This window comes from Coregonus lavaretus, assembly GCF_964263955.1.
Source record: "Coregonus lavaretus genome assembly, chromosome: 16".
Classification (NCBI taxonomy): domain Eukaryota; kingdom Metazoa; phylum Chordata; class Actinopteri; order Salmoniformes; family Salmonidae; genus Coregonus; species Coregonus lavaretus.
The window spans coordinates 21639963-21662314 of NC_140003.1; the positions used below are offsets into that span (position 1 = coordinate 21639963).

The 22352-nt window shown below is 46.6% G+C and overlaps 1 protein-coding gene across 1 annotated transcript in view; it reads left to right on the top strand.

Annotated features, from left to right (window-relative positions):
- Positions 1–21988, top strand: part of klf7b (Kruppel like factor 7b) — a 59992-nt gene extending 38004 nt beyond the window's left edge. Inside the window, exons 2-4 of the mRNA XM_084179516.1 lie at positions 11310–11943; positions 16600–16723; positions 21072–21988. Of these exons, the coding sequence (XP_084035642.1) occupies positions 11310–11943; positions 16600–16723; positions 21072–21123 (810 nt within the window). The 3' untranslated portion in view covers positions 21124–21988. The remainder of the gene's footprint in view (positions 1–11309; positions 11944–16599; positions 16724–21071) is intronic.
- The last annotated feature ends 364 nt before the right edge of the window (positions 21989–22352 follow it).

The window sequence follows — 22352 nt, forward strand, 5'->3', positions numbered from 1 at the left end:
TTTTCCTTCCTCATGATGCCATCTATTTTGTGAAGTGCACCAGTCCCTCCTGCAGCAAAGCACCCCCACAGCATGATGCTGCCACCCACGTGCTTCACGGTTGGGATGGTGTTCTTCGGCTTGCAAGCGTCACCCTTTTTCCTCCAAACATAACGATGGTCATTATGGCCAAACAGTTCTATTTTTGTTTCATCAGACCAGAGGACATTTCTCCAAAAAGTACGATCTTTGTCCCCATGTGCAGTTGCAAACTGTAGTCTGGCTTTTTTATGGCGGTTTTGGAGCAGTGGCTTCTTCCTTGCTGAACAGCCTTTCAGGTTATGTCGATATAGGACTCGTTTTACTGTGGATATAGATACTTTTGTACCTGTTTCCTCCAGCATCTTCACAAGGTCCTTTGCTGTTGTTCTGGGATTGATTTGCACTTTTCGCACCAAAGTATGTTCATCTCTAGGAGACACAATGCTTCTCCTTCCTGAGCGGTATGACAGCTGCATGGTCCCATGGTGTTTATACTTGCGTACTATTTTTTGTACAGATGAACGTGGTACCTTCAGGCGTTTGGAAATTGCTCCCAAGGATGAACCAGACTTGTGGAGGTCTACAATATTTTTTATGAGTTCTTGGCTGATTTCTTTTGATTTTCCCATGATGTCAAGCAAAGAGGCACTGAGTTTGAAGGTAGGCCTTGAAATGCATCCACAGGTACACCTCCAATTGACTCAAATGATGTCAATTAGCCTATCAGAAGCTTCTAAAGCAATGACATCATTTTCTGGAATTTTCCAAGCTGTTTAAAGGCACAGTCAACTTAGTGTATGTAAACTTCTGACCCACTGGAATTGTGATACAGTGAATTATAAGTGAAATAATCTGTCTGTAAACAATTGTTGGAAAAATTACTTGTGTCATGCACAAAGTAGATGTCCTAACCGACTTGCCAAAACTATAGTTTGTTAACAAGAAATTTGTGGAGTGGTTGAAAAACAAGTTTTAACTTCCGACTTCAACTGTACACACACACCTCTGTGTACAGTGAGGGAAAAAAGTATTTGATCCCCTACTGATTTTGTACGTTTGCCCACTGACAAAGACATGATCAGTCTATAATTTTAATGGTAGGTTTATTTGAACTCTGAGAGACAGAATAACAACAAAGAAATCCAGAAAAACACATGTCAAAAATGTTATAATTGATTTGCATTTTAATGAGGGAAATAAGTATTTGACCCCTCTGCAAAACATGACTTAGTACCTCTTTGCAGATCTTCTCCAAGTCATTAAGGTTTCGAGGCTGACGTTTGTTAACTTGGACCTTCAGCTCCCTCCACAGATTTTCTATGGGATTAAGGTTTGGAGACGGGCTAGGCCACTCCAGGACCTTAATATGCTTCTTCTTGAGCCACTCCTTAGTTGCCTTGGCCGTGTGTTTTTGGTCATTGTCATGCTGGAATTCCCATCCACGAGCCATTTTCAATGCCCTGGCTGAGGGAAGGAGGTTCTCACCCAAGATTTGACGGTACATGGCCCTGTCCATCGTCCCTTTGATGTGGTGAAGTTGTCCTGTCCCCTTAGCAGAAAAACACCCCAAAAGCATAATGTTTCCACCTCCATGTTTGACGGTGGGGGTGGTGTTCTTGGGGTCATAGGCAGCATTCCTCCTCCTCCAAACACGGCGAGTTGAGTTGATGCCAAAGAGCTCGATTTTGGTCTCATCTGACCACAACACTTTCACCCAGTTCTCCTCTGAATCATTCAGATGTTCATTGGCAAACTTCAGACGGCCCTGTATATGTGCTTCAGTCCTTCACAGCGTAGTGTGTTACCAATTGTTTTCTTGGTGACTATGGTCCCAGCTGCCTTGAGATCATTGACAAGATCCTCCCGTGTAGTTCTGGGCTGATTCCTCACCGTTCTCATGATCATTGCAACTCCACGAGGTGAGATCTTGCATGGAGCCCCAGGCCGAGGGAGATTGACAGTTATTTTGTGTTTCTTCCATTTGCGAATAATTGCACCAACTGTTGTCACCTTCTCACCAAGCTGCTTGGCGATGGTCTTGTAGACCATTCCAGCCTTGTGTAGGTCTACAATATTGTCCCTAACATCCTTGGAGAGCTCTTTGGTCTTGGCCATGGTGGAGAGTTTGGAATCTGATTGATTGCTTCTGTGGACAGGTGTCTTTTATACAGGTAACAAGCTGAGATGAGGAGCACTCCCTTTAAGAGTGTGCTCCTAATCTCAGCTTGTTGCTTGTATAAAAGACACCTGAGAGCCAGAAATCTTTCTGATTGAGAGGGGGTCAAATACAAATTTCCCTCATTAAAATGCAAATCAATTTATAACATTTTTTACATGCGTTTTTCCGGATTTTTTTGTTGTTATTCTGTCTCTCACTGTTCAAATAAACCTACCATTAAAATTATAGACTGATCATTTCTTTGTCAGTGGGCAAACGTACAAAATCAGCAGGGGATCAAATACTTTTTTTCCTCACTGTATTTCCCTGAGAGAGGCCTTGCTTGCAGCAGGTGGTGTCAGCAGTGGGATATTTTTAGGTGTTGCCAAATGTAGCTGTGAATTCCTGATTTTCACTCACAGCCAGATGCTTTCCTCCTCTCTCCCCAACCTCATCTCAGAGCATTTCATATTATTCTGTAGGTAAATCTGAGACACTCCATTTAGTATGATGTGTTGCGTTTCGTATGGTACTGTATGTATTAATTTGTGGATTCTATCACCAATTTCGTATTATATGTTATGAATTCTAGCTAGGTGGCTAACGTTAGCTAGGCTAGGAGTTAGGGTAAAGGTTAGGGTTAAGTTTAGGAGTTAGGTTAAAGGGTTAAGGTTAGGGTTAGGGGAAGGGTTAGCTTAAAGTGTTAAGGTTAGGGGAAGGGTTCGTTAAAAGGGTTACATTTAGGGTTAGGGGAAGGTTTAGCTAACAAGCTAAGTAGATGCAAAGTAGCTAAAGAGTAGTAAGTAGTTGAAATGTTGCTAATTAGCTAAAGTTGTCCGTGATGAGATTCGAGCTCGCAACCTTTGGGTTGCTAAATGTTCACGTTATACGCCCACCCATCAACCCCGACCAATCACCCTACTTTTGTTTTTTGCCTTAAGTAACCAGCTGTTTTATGTAACCATACCAAACATAACATATCATACTAATTTGAGTGTCCCGGATTTACATTTACTATGTTACCTCTAGTCTATGAGACCAGGCTGCTCTCCCTCCCCTCTTCCTCTCTCCTCCTGGTAACTGGGACCACACCTCTTTTTTCTCCCTCTCTTTCTTCCTCCCTCCTTCTTTCTCTCTTCCTCCTATTGATTTGGCTGGGGCCATGCATGATGGTGTGATTGTCTTACAGGACACTGTGCAGGCCAGGCAGTATGGTATAATATATCAGGAGGCAAGACCTTGACAGGTGGTTGTTTGTTTGTCACTTGATCAAGATGTTGATCTTTTCAAAATATTGCTGTGTGTAAATTATATATAATTTAGGGTTAGGATTAGAAATGATATCTGCTGCCTGTGCATTGATGTAATGCTGATATGCCATGCAATCCTACATCTGAGTGTTCTCTGTGTATATTAGAGTAATGCTAAATAGCTTTTATTAAACCTCTGCCATAAGTGCTGTAGCCACTTATGGCAGAGATGTCATATTAAAATCTGAAATATGTATTGTAAAAGTCAACAACATTCAAAAAGTCAAGTGTTCATCATTTTTTCTGTTAGGGCACTCAGAACTCTCCAATGCGGAGGTAGTGAATGTGTGGTTGGTTGGTTGAATGAGGCCTTGCTCTCTGGTCTTAACCCAGAAACACACTCACACAGGAGTTGGACCCCTCATCTGCACCCCAAATGATGCACTACTTTTGACCTATGGCACTATTGTGAATGGGGGTCCATTTGGGAGTGGTAGTAGTGAGTGCTCTGCTCTGGCTCTGCAGCCAATTCTGCTGTCAGTGGGAATTGCAGCAATGGATTGTGGAGAGTAAGCACATAATTTTTACACCCTCGACAAATGCCGCATGTTGGAGGACAAGCTCATGACTTGACAAATGACCCGGGCGAAGGGCCGTCTGGCGCGTGACGGCAGAGGAGACGTTCATTTCCAACCAGCCATCGTATCACCCCGTATCCCACCCCATCCCCGCTCCCCGCGCACCCACCAACCACGCGCCAGTGGCCAGGGGCCAAGAGAAACGGGATTAAATTATCCCCCAAATTAAAAGGGCATATCTGCCTTGTCTCCGCTAACAGCTGTTTGCATTTTTCTTCTTCTGCACTATGCTGTTTCTATCTGCTGCTGCCTGCGCTATTCATTAATTTTATAACCTATGTTTATTAGTCTGCCCAGGTGGCAGTGGATCAGGGCGGGGGTAGAGGTGGGGGGTGAGGGCAGAGTAAGGGGGGCGGTGGCGTTCGCGTGCTAATTGCTTTGCTGTGAGAGAATGTGTCGGAGACATGTGCTTTCTGGGGTGCGAAAGGGGAGGCAGGGTGGGCCAGGGTGTGCTTTTTTTTTTGGAGGGGGGGGGGGGAATGAGGGGCTACTGTAAGTATTGTAAGGAGGGAGGGAGAGAAGGAGAAGGAGTCGGGGAGGGGGTTGACACAGGTGCAGAGATGATGGAGGGGTGGGGGGTGGGGGAGCAGAGCAATCACACAGCGGGAGTGTCTGAGTGGCCCCACTCCATCATAGACTGTTGATTAAAATTTCATTGGAGGAGGCCAGTGGGGTAGGGGGATTGGGGATAGTGGAGGGTTGTGGACTGGGCAGACAGGGGGGCCGTTTCAGGGACATATCCCAGGCAATAAAATCTAGCTGTGCCTCAGGACATTCCGAAGGCTTGGGTTTTGTCTTCTAAATGTAATATTTTCTGTATTAACCGCTTTATATGAAGAATGTTCCTCAACCATCCGAGGGCTGTTTCAGTTGAACAGTAGCTGCGTAGAGAAAGGGCTCTAAAACCTCTGTGTATAAAATGAGAAAGGTAACAGACATTGACAAGGTCTGGGGAGTAGTGTACGTCCTGTTCAGATGCTTATCTCTTGTTTTGTCTACTCTCTCGACCCTCCTGAACACAGAACCAAATCTTTGTTGAAATTGATGTTCTGACAGAACAAGCTGTTCCATTGCCAGGCCTTGAACTCCTCTGAAATAAGTTTGTCATCCCAAATAGCACCCTATTCCCTTCATAGTGCACTACTTTTGACCCTATGGGCTGTGGAAAAAGTAGTGTACTATAGGGAATAGGGTGCCATTCGGGACGCAGTCAGGGAGTCTTGTTTCAGATCAAAGGGAATCTATTTTGCCACTCAGCATTGTACAGAGCTGATGTGTGTTGACTTTTCACACACATATCTTTCCATTTGCCATTCACCTCTTTATTGAGCTCCTTCTTCTCTTTTGTTGTCTTGTGTAAGAAATCAGCCTCCAAGAGCCTCCAGTTCACTGGTTTTACGACCAGCTTTTCAATTAAAGCAGCAAAAGTACACACACTCAAACACACACACACACACACAACACACACTAAAGCACTGTATCTACTGCCTCGCTCTGTAACTGTATCTTCTAAATGTCAGGAACCCTGGGGCTTTGATAAGGGGGATGGGGAGACCGTGTGTGTGTATGTGTGTTTCAGCTGTCGTCTCCCCTTTGGTCTCCTTGACTGACATAGCATCCCAGCTTCACCACAACCTCGATGGCCCCTCCACTGTCACTCTCTCCATCATCACAGACACGCACACATCACATCTCACACACACACACACACACTCACACACACACACACAGCTACATCACAGCCCTCTGTTGGCCCCTGCCCTGTCACTCTTCCCACCATCAAACAGCAGGCAAGAGCCACACCGCTGGTCGGCAGCCAGGGCCATGACAAGCTACTCACACACACAGGTGCTCCATAGTAAACCGATCCCCTGTTAGAGAAGGAGAGGGGAGGGAGGGTAACAAATCCGTGAAATCCTTTCAGAGACAGTGTGGGCTCCAGACCAGATGACTGTGATGTTAGTCTGCTGCGATGATGCTCTAAATGTCATTGGGACAGATAGCATCTACCTCTTACTGGGAGAGTGAAGCGCTTTCCCTCCCTCTACCCTTACTCTGTATCTCTCTCTATCCTTCCACCCTCTATTCTCACTCTCTTCATCTCTCTCTATCCACCCTTTCTCTGTCCCATTTCTCTCCCTCCCTCTTTCTATATCTCCCTCTCTCTCAATAAAGATGGACAGAAGTCTGTGATGAGGTTAGGTTATGTGGGGAATAGAGGATGGGAGAAGGTGAAGTGATAGAGATTTGAAACGTCTCCCATTGTTGATGGCAAGCGTCTCTCACTCCTCCCATCCTCCCGTCCTGATAGCGCTCCTCTCCTCTGACAGGCAGGGCTGCCTCAGCCTCAGTAATTGTGGTGTCGTTACAGAGCTAATGGTGCAGCAGGTACCGCAGGCTCCTCAGCGCTTCCACAGAAACACTCAAACCTCTCCTAACGCTTTTCCTAACGCTCCCGACAAAATAAACAGCAATGAATCAAGGGTGCAGTCCCAATTTTACAGAGGAATGGTTATGATGTTCAGAGTGTGTGTGTGTGGGGGGGGGGGGGGGGTAATAGCCAAGGCGGAGTTACAGCACCCTGGGTTATTGTTATGAACACCAGAGGGGAGGGGAGGGGAGATGGCCCGTTACGGACAGACTCCATTCCGGCTCATTGAGAACGGCCAGTTGCACTGAAGGCTGTATGATACAGTACAGGCTAAATAGAAGAAGGGGGTTGAGGGGGGAAACTGTATTCTCTGAAATGGCACCTCTCTAAGATATACAACAGAGCCCCTCAAGGCACAATGAGGAGGTTTTCTGCAGTGAAATCAAAATTCTTGGCACGTAGGCGACCAGTCTCTGCACACACTCTCTCGCTTATACATACACAGATGAAAATACACACACAGGCTTCCCATCAGCAAATTAGCTGAATAAAGAGTATCTCTTCGCTGGGTCGTTTGAGTGGCTAATTACGAGAGAGAGAGAGAGAGAGAGAGAGAGAGAGAGAGAGAGAGAGAGAGAGAGAGAGAGAGAGAGAGAGAGAGAGAGAGAGAGAGAGAGAGAGAGAGAGAGAGAGAGAGAGAGAGAGAGAGAGAGAGAGAGAGAGAGAGAGAGAGAGAGAGAGAGAGAGAGAGAGAGAGAGAGAGAGAGAGAGAGAGAGAGAGCTTCAAACAGCATCTGATGAAAGCAAAAGAGCTTTAATTAAAACCTATTTGTATGAGATTGATTTGAACCCCAAAATGGAGGGGAGAGAGAACATAAATACACACTTTCCTAGATGCAGGAATGAGATCATATGAAGCCATTAGTTTAGATAATGTGCTGACTTTATAATGCCAGAGCAGGGTGCCAAGCACTGGCATAGCGCACCCGCAAGGCAGGGGGGCCCACAAGCTACGCCACTGGTGCCAAGACATTGAGAGTAACCAAGTCAGATATTGCTGGGATGTGTCCCAAATGGCACCCTATTCCCTACATACTGCACTACTTTTGACCAGAGCCCTATGGATAGCCTTCAGAGTAATGCACTATAAAGGGAATAGGGTGCCATTTGGAACAGACTGGTGATAATTTCCCCTTTGTGTCTAGTTGGAGTCCAGCTGGATGGTGTAATAACAGTTAGCTGTAGATGTAGCGATGGCTGTGGTCCTCTCTGGTCTCTTTGTCTGACAGACAGAGGCTGTTAGCTGGGTATGAACCCCTTCGGCTCAACATCTATTATTGATAGACACACTCACTCACACACACACAGTGACACACATACATTGTGGCACACACACACACACAATAATATATGCCATTTAGCAGACGCTTTTATCCAAAGCGGCTTACAAATCTAAGCCTAGCATCAAGGCTCTCTCTCTGGTGGAGTCCAGGCCAGAGAGGCTCACATAGGGAGAATGGAGAATATGGAGCAGTTTGTTTTCTTCTTTATTGTAGCTGTGGGAGCTATGGCCCAGTCACAGTGTGAGAGGGGAGAAAACATAGACCTACTTACACATTCAATAGACTTTTAACAGGTGCTTGATATCAAAGTAATGTTTATCAGTAGAATTGTAGTCCCCGCACTGCTATGCTCCTGTAGTGTATTTAACTGTTAACATTTCAACCCCCATATCAGTGAAACCAGATAAAACCTCCAACTATATTGTTGGGTCAATGTGTATTGTATTGTAGTGTATTGTATGTGCTTAAGGTGGTAGCTTCATCTTTTATGGGGTGGTTACTCACACACACAACCTCTGGTCATTGTATTTCCTCTGACTGGTGTTTTATGTTAATACTGTATGTGACTAATGGAGCCTTGTAAAACATGGCACACCTATTTAACATGACCTTGTTCACTGTTAAAGGGAGAGTGTGACATTTTGGCAATTAAGCCTCTGCGTGCAGGTTGTCTGAAGTTGAAGGTAGTTTCTGGAGCCATTGCTAACTAGCATTAGAGCAATGACTGGAAGTCTATAGGAACAGTTAGCGTACTTCTCAGCAATTTCTATAACAATGTAGCCTATACCTAACCACCCATGTTTGTGGCTTTATTCTCCCAATAAATAGTCTTATAATGATTGATCCAGTTCCATATAGATCCTATAATATTACATCCATACATTGTAACACTCTGTGAAAAAAAAGGTGCTATCTAGAACCTAAAAGGGTTCTTCAACTGTTCCCATAGGAGAACCCTTTGAAGAACCCTTTTTGGTTCCAGGTAGAACCCTTTTGGTTCCAAGTAGAACCATTTTGGTTCCAAGTAGAACCATTTTGGGTTCCATGTAGAAGCCTTTCCACTTAGGGTTCTACATGGAACCCAAAATGGTTCTACCTGGAACCAAAAAAGGTTACACCAGGGACAGCTGAAGAACCTTTTTGGTACCCTATTTTTTAAGAGTGTGTAGTCCTATGAATGCTCAGCCTGGTTTAATGCATGGCCATGCAGGCTTTAATGTCCGTTGAGCAGCAGCACAGTGAGAGCAGTACAGTATGATATGACCTTTATCCGTATGTTGTGGGACGGAGCGGGGGAATGGAGGTGACTGAGCCCCCTCTACTCACACTAGCTGCCAAAGCCATGAGCCAGCAGGCTCCCACACTGCTCTGATCTATCCCCCTGCAGAGGGGGGGGGGGGGGGGGGGGGGGTGTATTCTCCTACTGGACATGCGTGTGATATCTCCAGCCCCTGAGGTGTGTGTCGCTGACCATACTGTGGGCCTAGTCACAGTTGAGTATAATATGTACTCAGAAGGTAGCACAATGTTTAAAGAGCTATTCCAACTAGCTCAATGGTCATTTGGCAAGCAGGGACATGGCTAGGCCTACCCCCAGTGTTGCTTTTACCATGCATTAGTGGTGATTGATCCAATTTAAAGGGGAATAAATACAATGTCCCTCCTTGGCCATGCTTGACTGCAGATTGTATTACACTAGAATTACTAAGAAAGGATAGAAGTGTTCACAAATCATAGCAAGGAGCTGGACAAAGGAATCACCCAAAGCCTTGTCAGGCAGCGTTTACAAAGGACTTTTTTTGTACGTCGTCGCACTATATCTACACAATGCTTATCAGCCAAAATTAGTTTGAAACACTCACACCCCCAAAGAAATCTCTTTGATATATGCTCATATGCAAATGTAGCTCCGTAGGAAAAAAGAAGACCTTTTAAAACAGAAGTAAAACTAGCATAGCAAAGCTTATCAGCCTGCAACAGACGCCCAACAAAAATGTGTGGTGCTGGTTTTGTCACAGGGGGGGCAGCCTGACTATAAGCACATGGGAACAGGGCAGCCTACAAGTGCTGCATGCCTTTAGATACATTGTGTCACAGTGTTTCTGAAGTTAAGATAATAGAGGTAAGGCAGCTATAATTTGCACTGATAACATAGATTAAAGTGCTGGAATGTTTGACTCCATTCCGCTGCTCCCCCCTCCCTCTGCCAAAGTGTTTTAGCTGTGACATGCCAAACAGAACATGCTAATATCTAAACTGGTCACTGTGATTGCACAACAATATTGTAGAACCATTATGAAGAATGTGCTGAGTGGACAGTTAGTGAGCCGTGCTCTACTCTACTCTCTCTCTCTCTCTTCCCCTCATGGCAAGGCATTGCTCATTCTAATGAAGCCCTAGCAGAAAATAAACACGAGAGAGAGTGTGTGTGTGTGTGTTTATTTGTATGTGTGTGAATTTTAAAGATTAGATTTTCTGGGTTTCTTTTCTGGTAGGGTATGGTTTAAGCGAGAGGTGAGGGAACAGCCTAAATATAATAACCTTTCTGCTGATTGTTTGGTAAACACTGTGCCCTCTCTGCACGTATCCCTCTCTCTCTCTCTCTCTCTCTCTCTACCCCTCTCTCTGCATGTATCCCCCTCCCTCCTTTCCCTCACTCCCTTCCCTCCCTCTCTCTTTCACATAATAAAAAGTCCATGGCTGGTTTATTTCTCTCCCCTGTAAAGCGGAGCGGAGGGAAACAGTGAGGCCAGCACAGTTCACAGCTCAATCACAGAATATCCCCCCTTCTCTGGGCCCAGCTAGGGGCAGGTGACGTGGTCAACATGGCCTCTCTCTGGAGAGGCTGGACCACTGGACCATACTGGGTGGAGGGGATGATAGGATGCTCAGATTATGATGATGTGTGATGGTGGTTAGATTAGCAGAGCTGGATGTGTATCTAGTCAGTAGTCATATGATATAGAGTGTGGCTGTGTCAGATTGTTTGAGTTCTGCTGAATCACTGACAGGTTATCATACACTCTTAGAAAAAGTGGTGCTATCTAGAACCAAAAAGGGTGTTCGGCTGTTCCCATAGGAGAACCCTTTGAAGAACCCCTTTTGGTTCCAGGTACAACCCTTTTTGGTTCCATGTAGAACCCTTTCCACAGAGGGTTCTACATGGAACCTAAAATAGTTCTACCTGGAACCAAAAAGGGTTTCTCCTATGGGGACAGCCACAGAACCCTTTTGGAACCCTTTTTTCTAAGAGTGTATATGGTTGATATGATCAGTTGTTTCATACGAGGCTAATCTAATTGGTAGTTTGGTATGGGGTCTGATACAGTATGTGTTGATTAGGGATGAGTGTGGTGGGGCTGGTGTGCCCGTGCTGACCGTGTGTCCCTGTCTCTGACCGAGTGTCTGGAGTTGGAGCGGTACCAGCAGAAAGAGCCCAAGCGTCTCTGAATAATATGTGTAGATTAGGGATGAGTGTTTTCTCCTGTACTGTTCCTGTTTCTGACCGTGTCTCTCTCACCCTTACAGACTTGTCTGGAGTTGGAGCGGTACCTGCAGACAGAGCCCAAGCGTCTATCAGAGCTGTTTGACGAGGAGCTTGACTGTCTCCTGACGCCCACCTTCATGCAGGGTACTGACAGTGACGAGGACCTGATGGACCCACTGGACCCCCTCCTCCCCAACCTCCCCGACCAGCCCAGCCCCCCTCCCCTCCTTGTCTCCCTCCCCAAGGTCCTACAGGCCCCACAGCCCCACAACACCAAGGCCTCCGGAAAAGAGTCTGGAGCAAAGACCACCAAGGAGGGGGTCAACGCTGCCCAGCTGAGTGCCGTCACCTCTCTCACACCGCCCTCCTCGCCGGAGCTGGGCCGCCACCTGGTCAAGCCCATGCAGACGCTCACTGCCACGGCCGACGGCACGCTCACGCTCAAATTGGTGGCCAAGAAGGTTGGTCTGAACGCAGCCAAGCTGGTGGCCACACATGCCACTCTACCCTCGCCGCCCAGCAGGGGGGGGCACAGCGACAGCGAGCAGGGGGCTGGGTCGCTGGGGGGAGATATCCCAGAGAACAAGAAGAGGGTCCATCGCTGTCAGTTCAACGGCTGCAGGAAGGTTTACACCAAGAGTTCCCATCTGAAGGCACACCAGAGGACACACACAGGTGAGACAGAACCTAGGCCTGACCCATGGGAATGGGCCTAAAAAGGCAGGAACCTAGGAAGAAACCTAGAGAGGAACCAGGCTCTGAGAGGTGGCCAGTCCTCTTCTGGCTGAGATTATAAGGGTACATAGCCATTAAGGCCAGGCCATGCACCAAACACACTGCCTGAAAACACACTGTCTAGCCTGACCAAGGACCATGCACCTAACACAAGACCCTGGGAGAATATAGGTTTAGGTTTCAACTCTCTGCCTGAAAACATATTCTGTTTCAGTATCAGTGCTCAGCTTGATATGTGTAAGTGCAAGGATTGCAATCCAATGTTATGAAGTAGAAACACAGAGGCAGTCTTGATATATCCCTCTATCTCCCAGTTTGAGGTCCTTCATATGGGCTAAAAATACATTGGTCTTAGCTCTGCAGTGCAGCCTCTCTCTCTTTCTCTCATTCACCTCAGTGACTCTGAGTCTCTTACTGAAACCATTCCAATCTCTCCATTCACAAGCTGCTAGCGGAGGGAGTGGTACGGTAATTGCCAGTGGATTGATAGACTGACAGGTCTAAATGGCTAATTCAGCCATGTCTACTGCAGCCTGGAGTATCTAACCACCGCTGCCCTCCCAGTGAACCTCAGAGAGAGAGAGAGAGAGAGAGAGAGAGGGAGAGAAGTCTTGGCATCAGGTTAGCGTTAGCGCTAGCCGTAGCGTTAGCATCAGTGTTAGCGACGCTAATCCTTTCCTGAGGCCTGCTGTTGACTCGGCAGGTTTCACCGCTGCCACTTGAGCGCTAGCGATGCTAATCACCAGCGAGCTGATGCAAGCCATTCGTTCGCCCCCTCCTCTTCCATCACCCAAAAAATAAGAGGAGGGAAAGGGGAAAAAAAGAGAAGGATCGAAGAGAAAACAACACCCTTAAGACATGCTGCAGCATGCTGCTCTGTAGCTGTGCAGCCCCAGCCCCGATATGTTCATTACAAGACAAGAGCAGCACAGTACAGTAATTAGCCTAATCCTCCTTTTTGGTTATTATGTCCATACATCAGTGACACACAGGGAGGGAGATTAAGATTAGTGCAGGATTTAAGGGGGGCTTTTCTTCATGAGGATGACATGCTCCTGGAGGGCCCCATCAATAACAGTCGGTAAGGAAACACACAGCCTTTCACTGAGGTTTAATAACCATAGAATTAGAATGACTAGAATAACTATAGAATTAGAATGACTAAAACGAATGTCCATTCTAGTGATTCTAATTCTATAGGTTGAACATTGTTCTAGAATGTGGGCAGTCAGAACAGAAACCCACCCACCATTTTCCTATCTTCACTCCTCTGGTGTTGGGATGGGATTCTTGGTTTTAGTTAGACGGGAGCTGCTGCATGGATGAAACTCTAGCAAATGTGAAATGGGCCATAATTGTCTCAGTCAGTTTGTGTGTCTGTCTGCTGTAACTTAATCTGAGAGCTGAGAGATCATAATAGGCTCTACGCTCTATCTCCAGTTGACTAAGGAAATGTAATTAACTGGAGCACACAGGCACCTGTGATGCTGGTGGGAGGGAGAGGGGGGTGATGAGGCGGGGGGTGCGTTGCTAGGAGACCATATCAGAACTGGCGAGAGGAGAGTTCGTAAATGGCTGATTATTTGTGGCTCCTGGTATCAGTCTCAGCCTGTTTTAACACAGTGCTGCCCATTCCAACTACCCAAGCCCCTAACACCACCCAACCCCCAAATCCACTCTCCCTCCACCCCCAAAAAAAGCACCCACCCACCCCAAACTGCTCCCTTTTTTGGGGTTTTGGTTGCCAGGCAACTGTATTACACTGATCCAGAGCAGAGCCATAATTGGCTGGTGGCGCTGAGTGTCCATGACTGGCGGATTCAGGCGGCTGCACGCCTCTCTCTCTCGCTCTCTGTCTTTCTCTCTCTCTTTCTGTCTCTCTCTCACACAAACTCTCTCGCTCTCGGCCGGTTGCTAGGCGACTCCATCATGCATCCTCGCCTCGGCGAGTTATAATTGGCTGGCGTAGCGGTTGCCGTGGTGGTGGGTCCAAGCCGGCCCTGCTTCATTCTGTCAAGTCTGGAGAGGTGGAGGGAGGTATAGTGAGGAGGGGGGTTAATGCAAAGAGGAGGAGCTGATGGTAGTGGAGAGGAGGAGAGGAGGGGGACCTTTAGCCAATTACTGGGGAAGGGGTGTGAAATGTTTGCTGTCTTGCACCTGTGGCCCCAAGACTCCAAAATGACAGAGAGTGGTCCTTGAAGCCAGCCTGCCTGCCTCCATCCCTGCCAGCCTGCCTGTCTTCCTGCCTGTCTGCCTCCCTGTCTTCCTGCCTTCATCCCTGCCTGCCTGCCTAACAGGCTCTTATGACAAGGCAACACTGTCTGGGGATATCATCTGCTACAGGTTTTACACAGTGGGGGAGAATGAGCAGATAAAAAAGCCTCAGGTCTTTTGGCAAAATGTTTATGAGTGTATCAAGGGGCAGAGGCAGGCAGATGTTCAGAATGTGTTGCATTCATGTGTTCACCCCAGAGGTAGAGGAGTGTTATATGGAGTGTGTGGAATGGAATCTGTCTGTAAAGTGGTGTGTTGCCGATACATTGCTGAGGTGTTGCCGTCTCCCTGGCTATGTCCGAAATGGCACCCTTTCCCCTATATAGTGCACTATGCATAGGGCTCTGATCAAAAGTAATGCACTATATAGGGAATAGGGTGCCATTCCGGATGCACCCTCTCTCTCTAACAGCAGCCATTACCGGGTCATTGCCCAGTACCCAGAATGCCCTCTGCTGATTTGAATCATATTCAAAACACGGAAAGAAATGCACAGCAAGTGATCCTGAGGTGTTTCTGCCCTGCAATCTGTCACATTACCACAATCTCACCACAGACAATGGATCAAACAATGGAGAAAAGAATAAAAAGGAAACGTAATAAGAAAAGGCAATGTGAAATAAAACGGGATTGGAGGTATCATTTACAGACCACTTGCCTTTTCTCTTCCCTCTCATCTTACGACATGGCGGATGGGGGGAGTGGGGAGTGGGGGGTGAAGGGGAAATGAGGGGAGATGAGGGAGGTGCGTTGCATCATCTCACATCACTCAGTCCTCTCCTCTCGTCCTCCGCCACGTCATCCTTTACTTTCTGTTGCATCATCGTGCTCTCAGCAGATTCCACAGCGCTCTTAGATTATGTAAAACAAAACCGCATCATCCTTTACCGTCTACTGCTGGGGTTGCCTCCAATTTACTTTCGGCAATGAAATCACTGACATTCTTCTGCTAATCAACACTTTTTGTAGCAGGTGTTTTGTAGCAGAATGAATTACTTTAATCAACATATGCAGTACTCTACACAGTACATTGCTGCAAAACAGCATAATGTGTTTTACCATGCACATTTTCAAGCATAAGGACATGTTCCCTAAGTTTATTATTTATAGTAGAGGATATAAGAAAACATGCTTCTCCATTCACATTCGGGATTAAAAAGAAAAGCTTGTCAGTGTGATTCTGAGCATCACCAGAGCTGTGTCCTGTATAGTACCATCCCCACCTCCATTCACCCCTCCACACACAGCCTCCCTGACACTATGGGTACCCTCCGCTATCCTCACCCTCTGTCTCCCACTGTCTGTGATTTGGACGTACCGCTGCTCTCCCGTTTGAGCCGCTTAGATTTCACTCTAATGGCACTTTAGTCTAGTTAGGAAGATTGGTGGACACGGTGATCTGGGAAGACGGTCGCAGCTGGCTGACTGGAAGTACGGTATTACTTCCCATTAAGCGTCATTAAGACTCCAATTATCATTACCACTCCCAGATCTGAATCAACCACGGCAGCAGCGCTCAGCAGCACCGGGGCGGGTGGCACCCCCTCTACCCACCCCAAAACCCTTCCCGGATTCAGCCCCCTCTACCCCCCACCAGCCAGGTCCAGGCCCATCCGAACACAGCCTGGTCCTCAGGGTCCGGACACCCCCTCCGCAACCCGCTACACCCCCCTTTCCCATCCCAAAAAGTAAAAGAACCTCCTGCCGGAGGGCCTTTCTATCAGGGAGATAAAACTACAGCTTGTGAACAATAGATATCTCCCTCTCCCATCTGTTCAACTGGAGAGAAACTTCATTTGAATTTCAGATCTCTCCGCAGGGGGTCCAAGGGGGAAGAGGAGAGGCGAGGGCGGGGGGGTGGGGGGGGGGGGGGGGGGGGTGTAAAAGGAAAAAACAGTTTCATTTTTCAGGGTGATTTTAGTTTTAGGATTATGAATTAACACGGCTTCGCTGAAAGACTTCGTTTAGCGATCTCTGGGAGTCCTATGATTGGTTGATATAAAACCCTTTGTGTGTAATCCTGGGTTGGGTTACATAGGTACATTAACTAGTTAGTTGGATCTCACACTGGGTAACACCAGCAAATGAAATGGGAGGATCTCATCTCACACTGGTGATGATGTAATACACTCAGGTGTGTCAATCATACACCGCTTTACTTATCAGTAGCCTACATGTAATTGAGAAAACTACAAAATTATGTTCCATTATAGTGTAACTACACAGGTATTGTATAAGACCAACTTAATGGTATCCACTATTGCTACCACAAAAACAGGGTCAATAATATTTTCTTTCCTCTCTGTCTGTCTGTCTTGTCAGGTGAGAAACCGTACAAGTGCTCCTGGGAGGGCTGTGAGTGGCGTTTTGCCCGGAGCGATGAGCTGACGAGGCACTACCGCAAACACACCGGGGCCAAGCCTTTCAAGTGTAACCACTGCGACAGGTAAATACCACATCCATTACATACACACACAAGCACACACATGTCACTGACCCAGTAGAGAAGATATGACAGCGTGGCTCTCACATGATCCATCACATGCACACGTGTATGTTCAAACAAATTATCTCTCAAGTTGTGAGTTGTGCACATTGAACAGTATTGATGGTGGAAGGAAAGACGAGGTGAATTACTCCCATAGAATGTAAAGTACTTTGAGTTGAAGAAAAATAACTAGCTACATAAATGAAAGTCATTACTGTAATGTCGCCTTGGACAGCCCCAGTCCCAGTAGCAGCGCTCCCTCTCTCTCTGTCTTCATCATGTGTATAGCAGCACTCTAGTCTACAGACTGGCTCTCCTTTCCTCCCTGGCAGCTAGCAATTAGCACAGGCTCTACTCCAGTCTCTGCTGAATAACTCAGTCACAGGCCAGTCCTGTGATGCCCATTACCAAATGACTACTGTGAATAGGCCATTCTCACACGCTGCTCTCTCCTGCTCCCCCCAGCCAGGCTACTGATGGCACTCACATTCAAATCATAAATAAAACATAGTGGGTGTCTGAAAGTGAGATGGTTATGTAATAGAAGAAAAAAGTAACTTAGGAGAGAGCGAGAAAGAGAGAGAGAGAGCAACAGCGACCAAACATGAACCAGCTTGGGCATACAGAGGCAGTCTTTCATTTTCAAACAGCAGCCACAGTGTGACACTCATCAGACCTCTCTGTCCTGCTGGAGACACAAAGGCAGCCCTTTGTCTGAAGACAGCAGTCTGTGTGTGTGTGTGTGTGTGTGTGTGTGTGTGTGTGTGTGTGTGTGTGTGTGTGTGTGTGTGTGTGTGTGTGTGTGTGTGAGACAGAGAGGACACATTTACATTAGCTTGGAGCTCTGAGTGATAAGCTGTCAGGTGACAATAGCAGGAAGCCGTCACCCTGGTTGAATCCCAAATGGCACCCTATTCCTTTATAGTGCACTACTTTTGAACAGAGTCCTAGTCAAAAGTAGTGCACTATATAGGGAACAGGGTGCTATTTGGGACGTGTCCCCTGTTTTTCACACACAGGCTGCAATTACACACTGGGACCAAAGCACCCACAATTACCCAGCTCCCCCTCCATCCCCCTACAGAAGGGGACTGCTTTACAAAACCCACCACCTCCATCCCTCCTCCACACAAACACATACACACACACACACACTCCACACATCCACACCACTATGAGCCTAAACACTGATCCCAGACCAGCCATAGCCACTGTGCATAATGCACCATAGCCCCAATCAAGCTCACAACACTGACTAACCAGGGGGAGTGCATCATCAAATCTGTGTTCCAACACTCATTACCAGAATGTATCCTGGCTATTGGCTAACAATGGGGCTATTTGGAGCAGGCCTGCTATTGTTACGATAATAGACAAGTCCAGATGCCAGGCCTACTTTAGACACACACAGCCTCCAGGACTTGGATGTGAGCTAAGCCAGCCATTCAGGCAGGCAACCAGTTCACACACACACACTGCAAACACACACACACACTCAATCGTGCCTCCTCAGGTCCTAGGGGACTCTAATTGGACCCTCCTGGTTCCTCTAGTTTGGGTTTTAAACCTAAGTCTACTAATCCTACTGGAGTGTATTATGCATGTTCTGCTGGCACACACACATACTGTATACACACACACACTCACAAATACTCCCATACACACGGCTCTGCCACAGAGATGAAAATACATAAATTAAAGCAGGGAAGGAAAGAAATGCAAGGAGCAGCACTGCAGTGTGTATGTGTGTGTGTGTGTGTGTGTGTGTGTGTGTGTGTGTGTGTGTGTGTGTGTGTGTGTGTGTGTGTGTGTGTGTGTGTGTGTGTGTGTGTGTGTGTGTGTGTGTGTGTGTGTGTGTGTGTGTGTGTGTGTGTGTGTGTGTGAGTGAGTGATCAATACCTATAACTCATCTGCTGATTATGTCTTAGTAGTATTTCACACACTGGGACACTCCTGTAAAATGGCTGCCAAAACATTGAGAGTGAATGAGATGACAGTGGCTGCATCCCAAATGGCACCCTATTCCCAATATAGTGCATTACTTTTGATCAGGGCCTATAACGATATAGGAAATATGGTGTCATTTTGGACACATCCAGTGTTTGAGACTGACCCATCAAGGGAAACATTCATTGGATTTGGAACACTAACTGTGAAGTCTTTATGATTGATAAAGCCCTGATCTTAAAAGCCCATCCAAAGGATTTCCTTGTTTACATTGTACTCTGAAACAGAATAGATAAATATGGATGATAATGCATTAAGCATCTCTCCCTCTCTTCTGTCTGTCAACAGTCAAATTCAAACTGTAGACTGGGGCTACATCGCAAATGGCACCCTATCCCCTACATAGTGCACTATAAAGGCAATAGGGTGCCATTTGGGATGCAGCCTGGCACAGAGGTTAACTCAACCCAGTCTTCTGCTAGGCCTTTGAAGCGTTTTGTGAGTGACGCGACCATCAAACAGGCGTGCTGATCTCCCCTCTGTGAGGCAGCCTGTTCAGGCACCTTAGGGAACGCCTGGCTAGATGGGCCAGGAGGAACTCACTGCTGTGTTACCACATTACCATCAGAATGGGAGGAAGTTTAACAGTAAATACAGTCAGTGTGTTGAGCTCTCAGCCTCTCAGCCTTTCTGATACACACACACGCGCATACACACACATGATCGTGTGCGCACACATACACGCACACACACTCAGACAGGCACGTCATTAATCCTGCCTAATCAAGCTGGGACTCCCTGCAGGGCGAGGCAGAGGGGTAGAGGGGCGGAGGGGTACGGCAGGGGGGGGGACAGGGGCGTACCAGCTGGTGTGGCGGCCTCTGACAGTGACTCGGAGGGCCATCTGTCCTGCGGACCCTACTCAGCCCCCACTGGCCCTCTCTAGCAGACACACACCAGACAGGTACAACATGGACGGTTCAAAGGGAAGAGGGGAGCGCTAATACAGGGAGGTGTGAGGGAAGGAGAGAGAGAGGGAGAGTAAGAAAAGACAGTAAATGAAAGAGATTTTGTCAAAAGTCTTGAAAATGAAACCTGCATCTGGTCTGCCCTATGATTCAAAAGTGTCAGTTATAATGGTTGATGGAAAGGTATAGACGAGGTGGACAGATAAGAGAGAGAGAGCGAGGAGGACTAAAGTGCAGCTTTCTCTTTCATAACTGAGTCCTGTTTTGTGTTCTCCCACCACCTGTATACACCATGTCTAGCTGGAGAAATAGCCTGTCTTAGTTATGGCGGTCTGGAGAGAGAGAAACCTCCTCTGGATTTACATTGTAGAGCTGTCTGTGGACAAATTAATAATGGATACAGCCCTCGGCAAATTGAATTTTTCATTCCTCATTTCACTCTCCCACATTTTGTTTTCCAGCTTGCTTTATTCACATCTGATGTGATTCATTTTATTGCTTTGCATGAGTGTAATAGGATAATCCACCCTTACAGCCCCGTAAAAGTCAAGTACATGTGGCATATATTCTCCCTGTCTGCTGTTATGTATTACCCTCAACAGTATCAGTAACAAGTGAGCTTAATCGATTAGTAGCGAAACAGGCCTACGGGACGTTGCTCCCCTCCGCCCTACCCTGACTCAAACGCTGAATAACTAAGAAGGGCTTGGGTTTCTGCGATAGTATTTCACCTCTAGCTGTGGTACAAGTCGCAGAACCGCAGAAGTCAGGGATCTTGATTTGTGGCTGCGTTTCTGAGAATTATCGCTCGTGCTCTTTAATAAACGAAAGAGAAGGAACAATCCTGTTGCTGAATTGGCATGTCCTCATTTTTATAGAGTTCAGTCGCTAATGTGAGAAAAATGAAGCGAGATGTCATGTATTATTTGTTTTTTTTAAGGGACGAATGTAGTTTTTTGTCCTTGTGTGTCTGGTCTTCACTCCGTCTGTGTTCCACAGCGCCTTGTTTTCTCACACATACACTAGCTGCTGATCTAGACTCACTTAACACTGATTATTAAACACATTTATTTCGGTTTCATATACATCTCTGCCAGTGTTTGTCATTTTGGATCAGTAGCAGGAGAGCACAGTCTGTTCTAGCATGTAATTTATCACTGATTTCTACCAAGATTATCTGAATGTCCATTCAAACCTCAACAGTTATCCAGCTTACATCTGGATGTCCTGTACTGTTTAGAATATGGGCAGCCATCTTGCTAAAGGCACAGATCAGTCATGCAGAAATGTAACTTTCAGCCTTGCGATTACCTTTCTGAATGCGTAACCATTTGTACCTACGGTCTATTGATACCTACTGTTATTGACTAGAGTATTTTTTTCCTCTCCAGGTGTTTCTCCAGGTCAGACCACTTGGCCCTGCACATGAAGAGGCACATCTAAGGGAGGAGGAGAGCGAGGAAGAAGAGAGGGAGAAGGAGAGATAGGAGAGAATAAGTAGGCAGGATGGAAGACGAACCACACAGCAGCTTCGGCTCTCACCATCCAGAGGCTGCCCCTGCCCGCAGAGACCCACCTGAGACCTGACACCAGGAGCAAAGCACTATGGGAGATGACACGCTGGATGGACGGACGCCACGACTCCAGACGGACGGATGGTCGGCGAGTACGGATGGAGTGATGGAGTGAAAGAGTCGAGGAGGAGCTTGTTTTTAATTCACACTTCCATGATTCACACTTCTACTCAACAGTCTACAACAAACTCTCTTTTATTGCATCATCCGATTAGCCATGCCTTGGGAACTCACACACTGCCAAACCAATACGCTGATCGAGTTACGACCCATTTACACTCCACTGTTTCTTTTCTGTACATTTAAACTACGGAGCGACTTGGGAAAGGAGAATTATTAACTGCTATACTTTGACACGCCAAACGTCAGTGACTTGCAGAAGTAACAATTGGCATTCCAAACCAACAACAACTATTGGCCATTTTATTCAGGTGTGCTGTTTCCCAATCCCATCCCAATTTGTGTCTCTTGTATAAGAACCCACAAACTGCAGCTATATGTCAAGCCTCAGCAAGCTATACCGTGTGAAATAACAACAATGCCAAAATAGCGAGACGAGGGAGACCAATGGAACTAATGGCCAATCCGCCAGTGGCTCCCGCTGTCTGTGGGAGTAGGGTCTGACACTTCCAGAGCGTGAGCTCTGTGCTGTGGACCTCTCAGGCTCTCCTGTAGGAGGCGCTCTGCTCTTCTCTCTCAGCTTCACGCCTGCCACCTCAGAGGCAACAACTAACAAATGCGCAGCGACACTTTCTTGCCTTTGTTTTTTAAAGACAATTAATTATTATTATTATTATTATTATTAAGAATGATGGTCTGTTTTCTTTCAGCTGAAATTTCTTAAAAATTCACTGAATGAAAAAAACTACAACATTTTAGTACAAACGAGAAAGAATGTGCACATATGGCAGGAAGGGAGGAACATCGAACGAACCCACCCTGGCCCGTATACACAGGCTAAACTCAGTACCTGCTATTTAGCACTGACAGCTAAGGAGATAAAAATAAAATTAAAATAAATCACAAGAAACTCTGAAAGAAAAATGATTTGTTGGCCTGAAATGAATGAGAAGGACCTCTGTTTTCCACTCTGTTTTC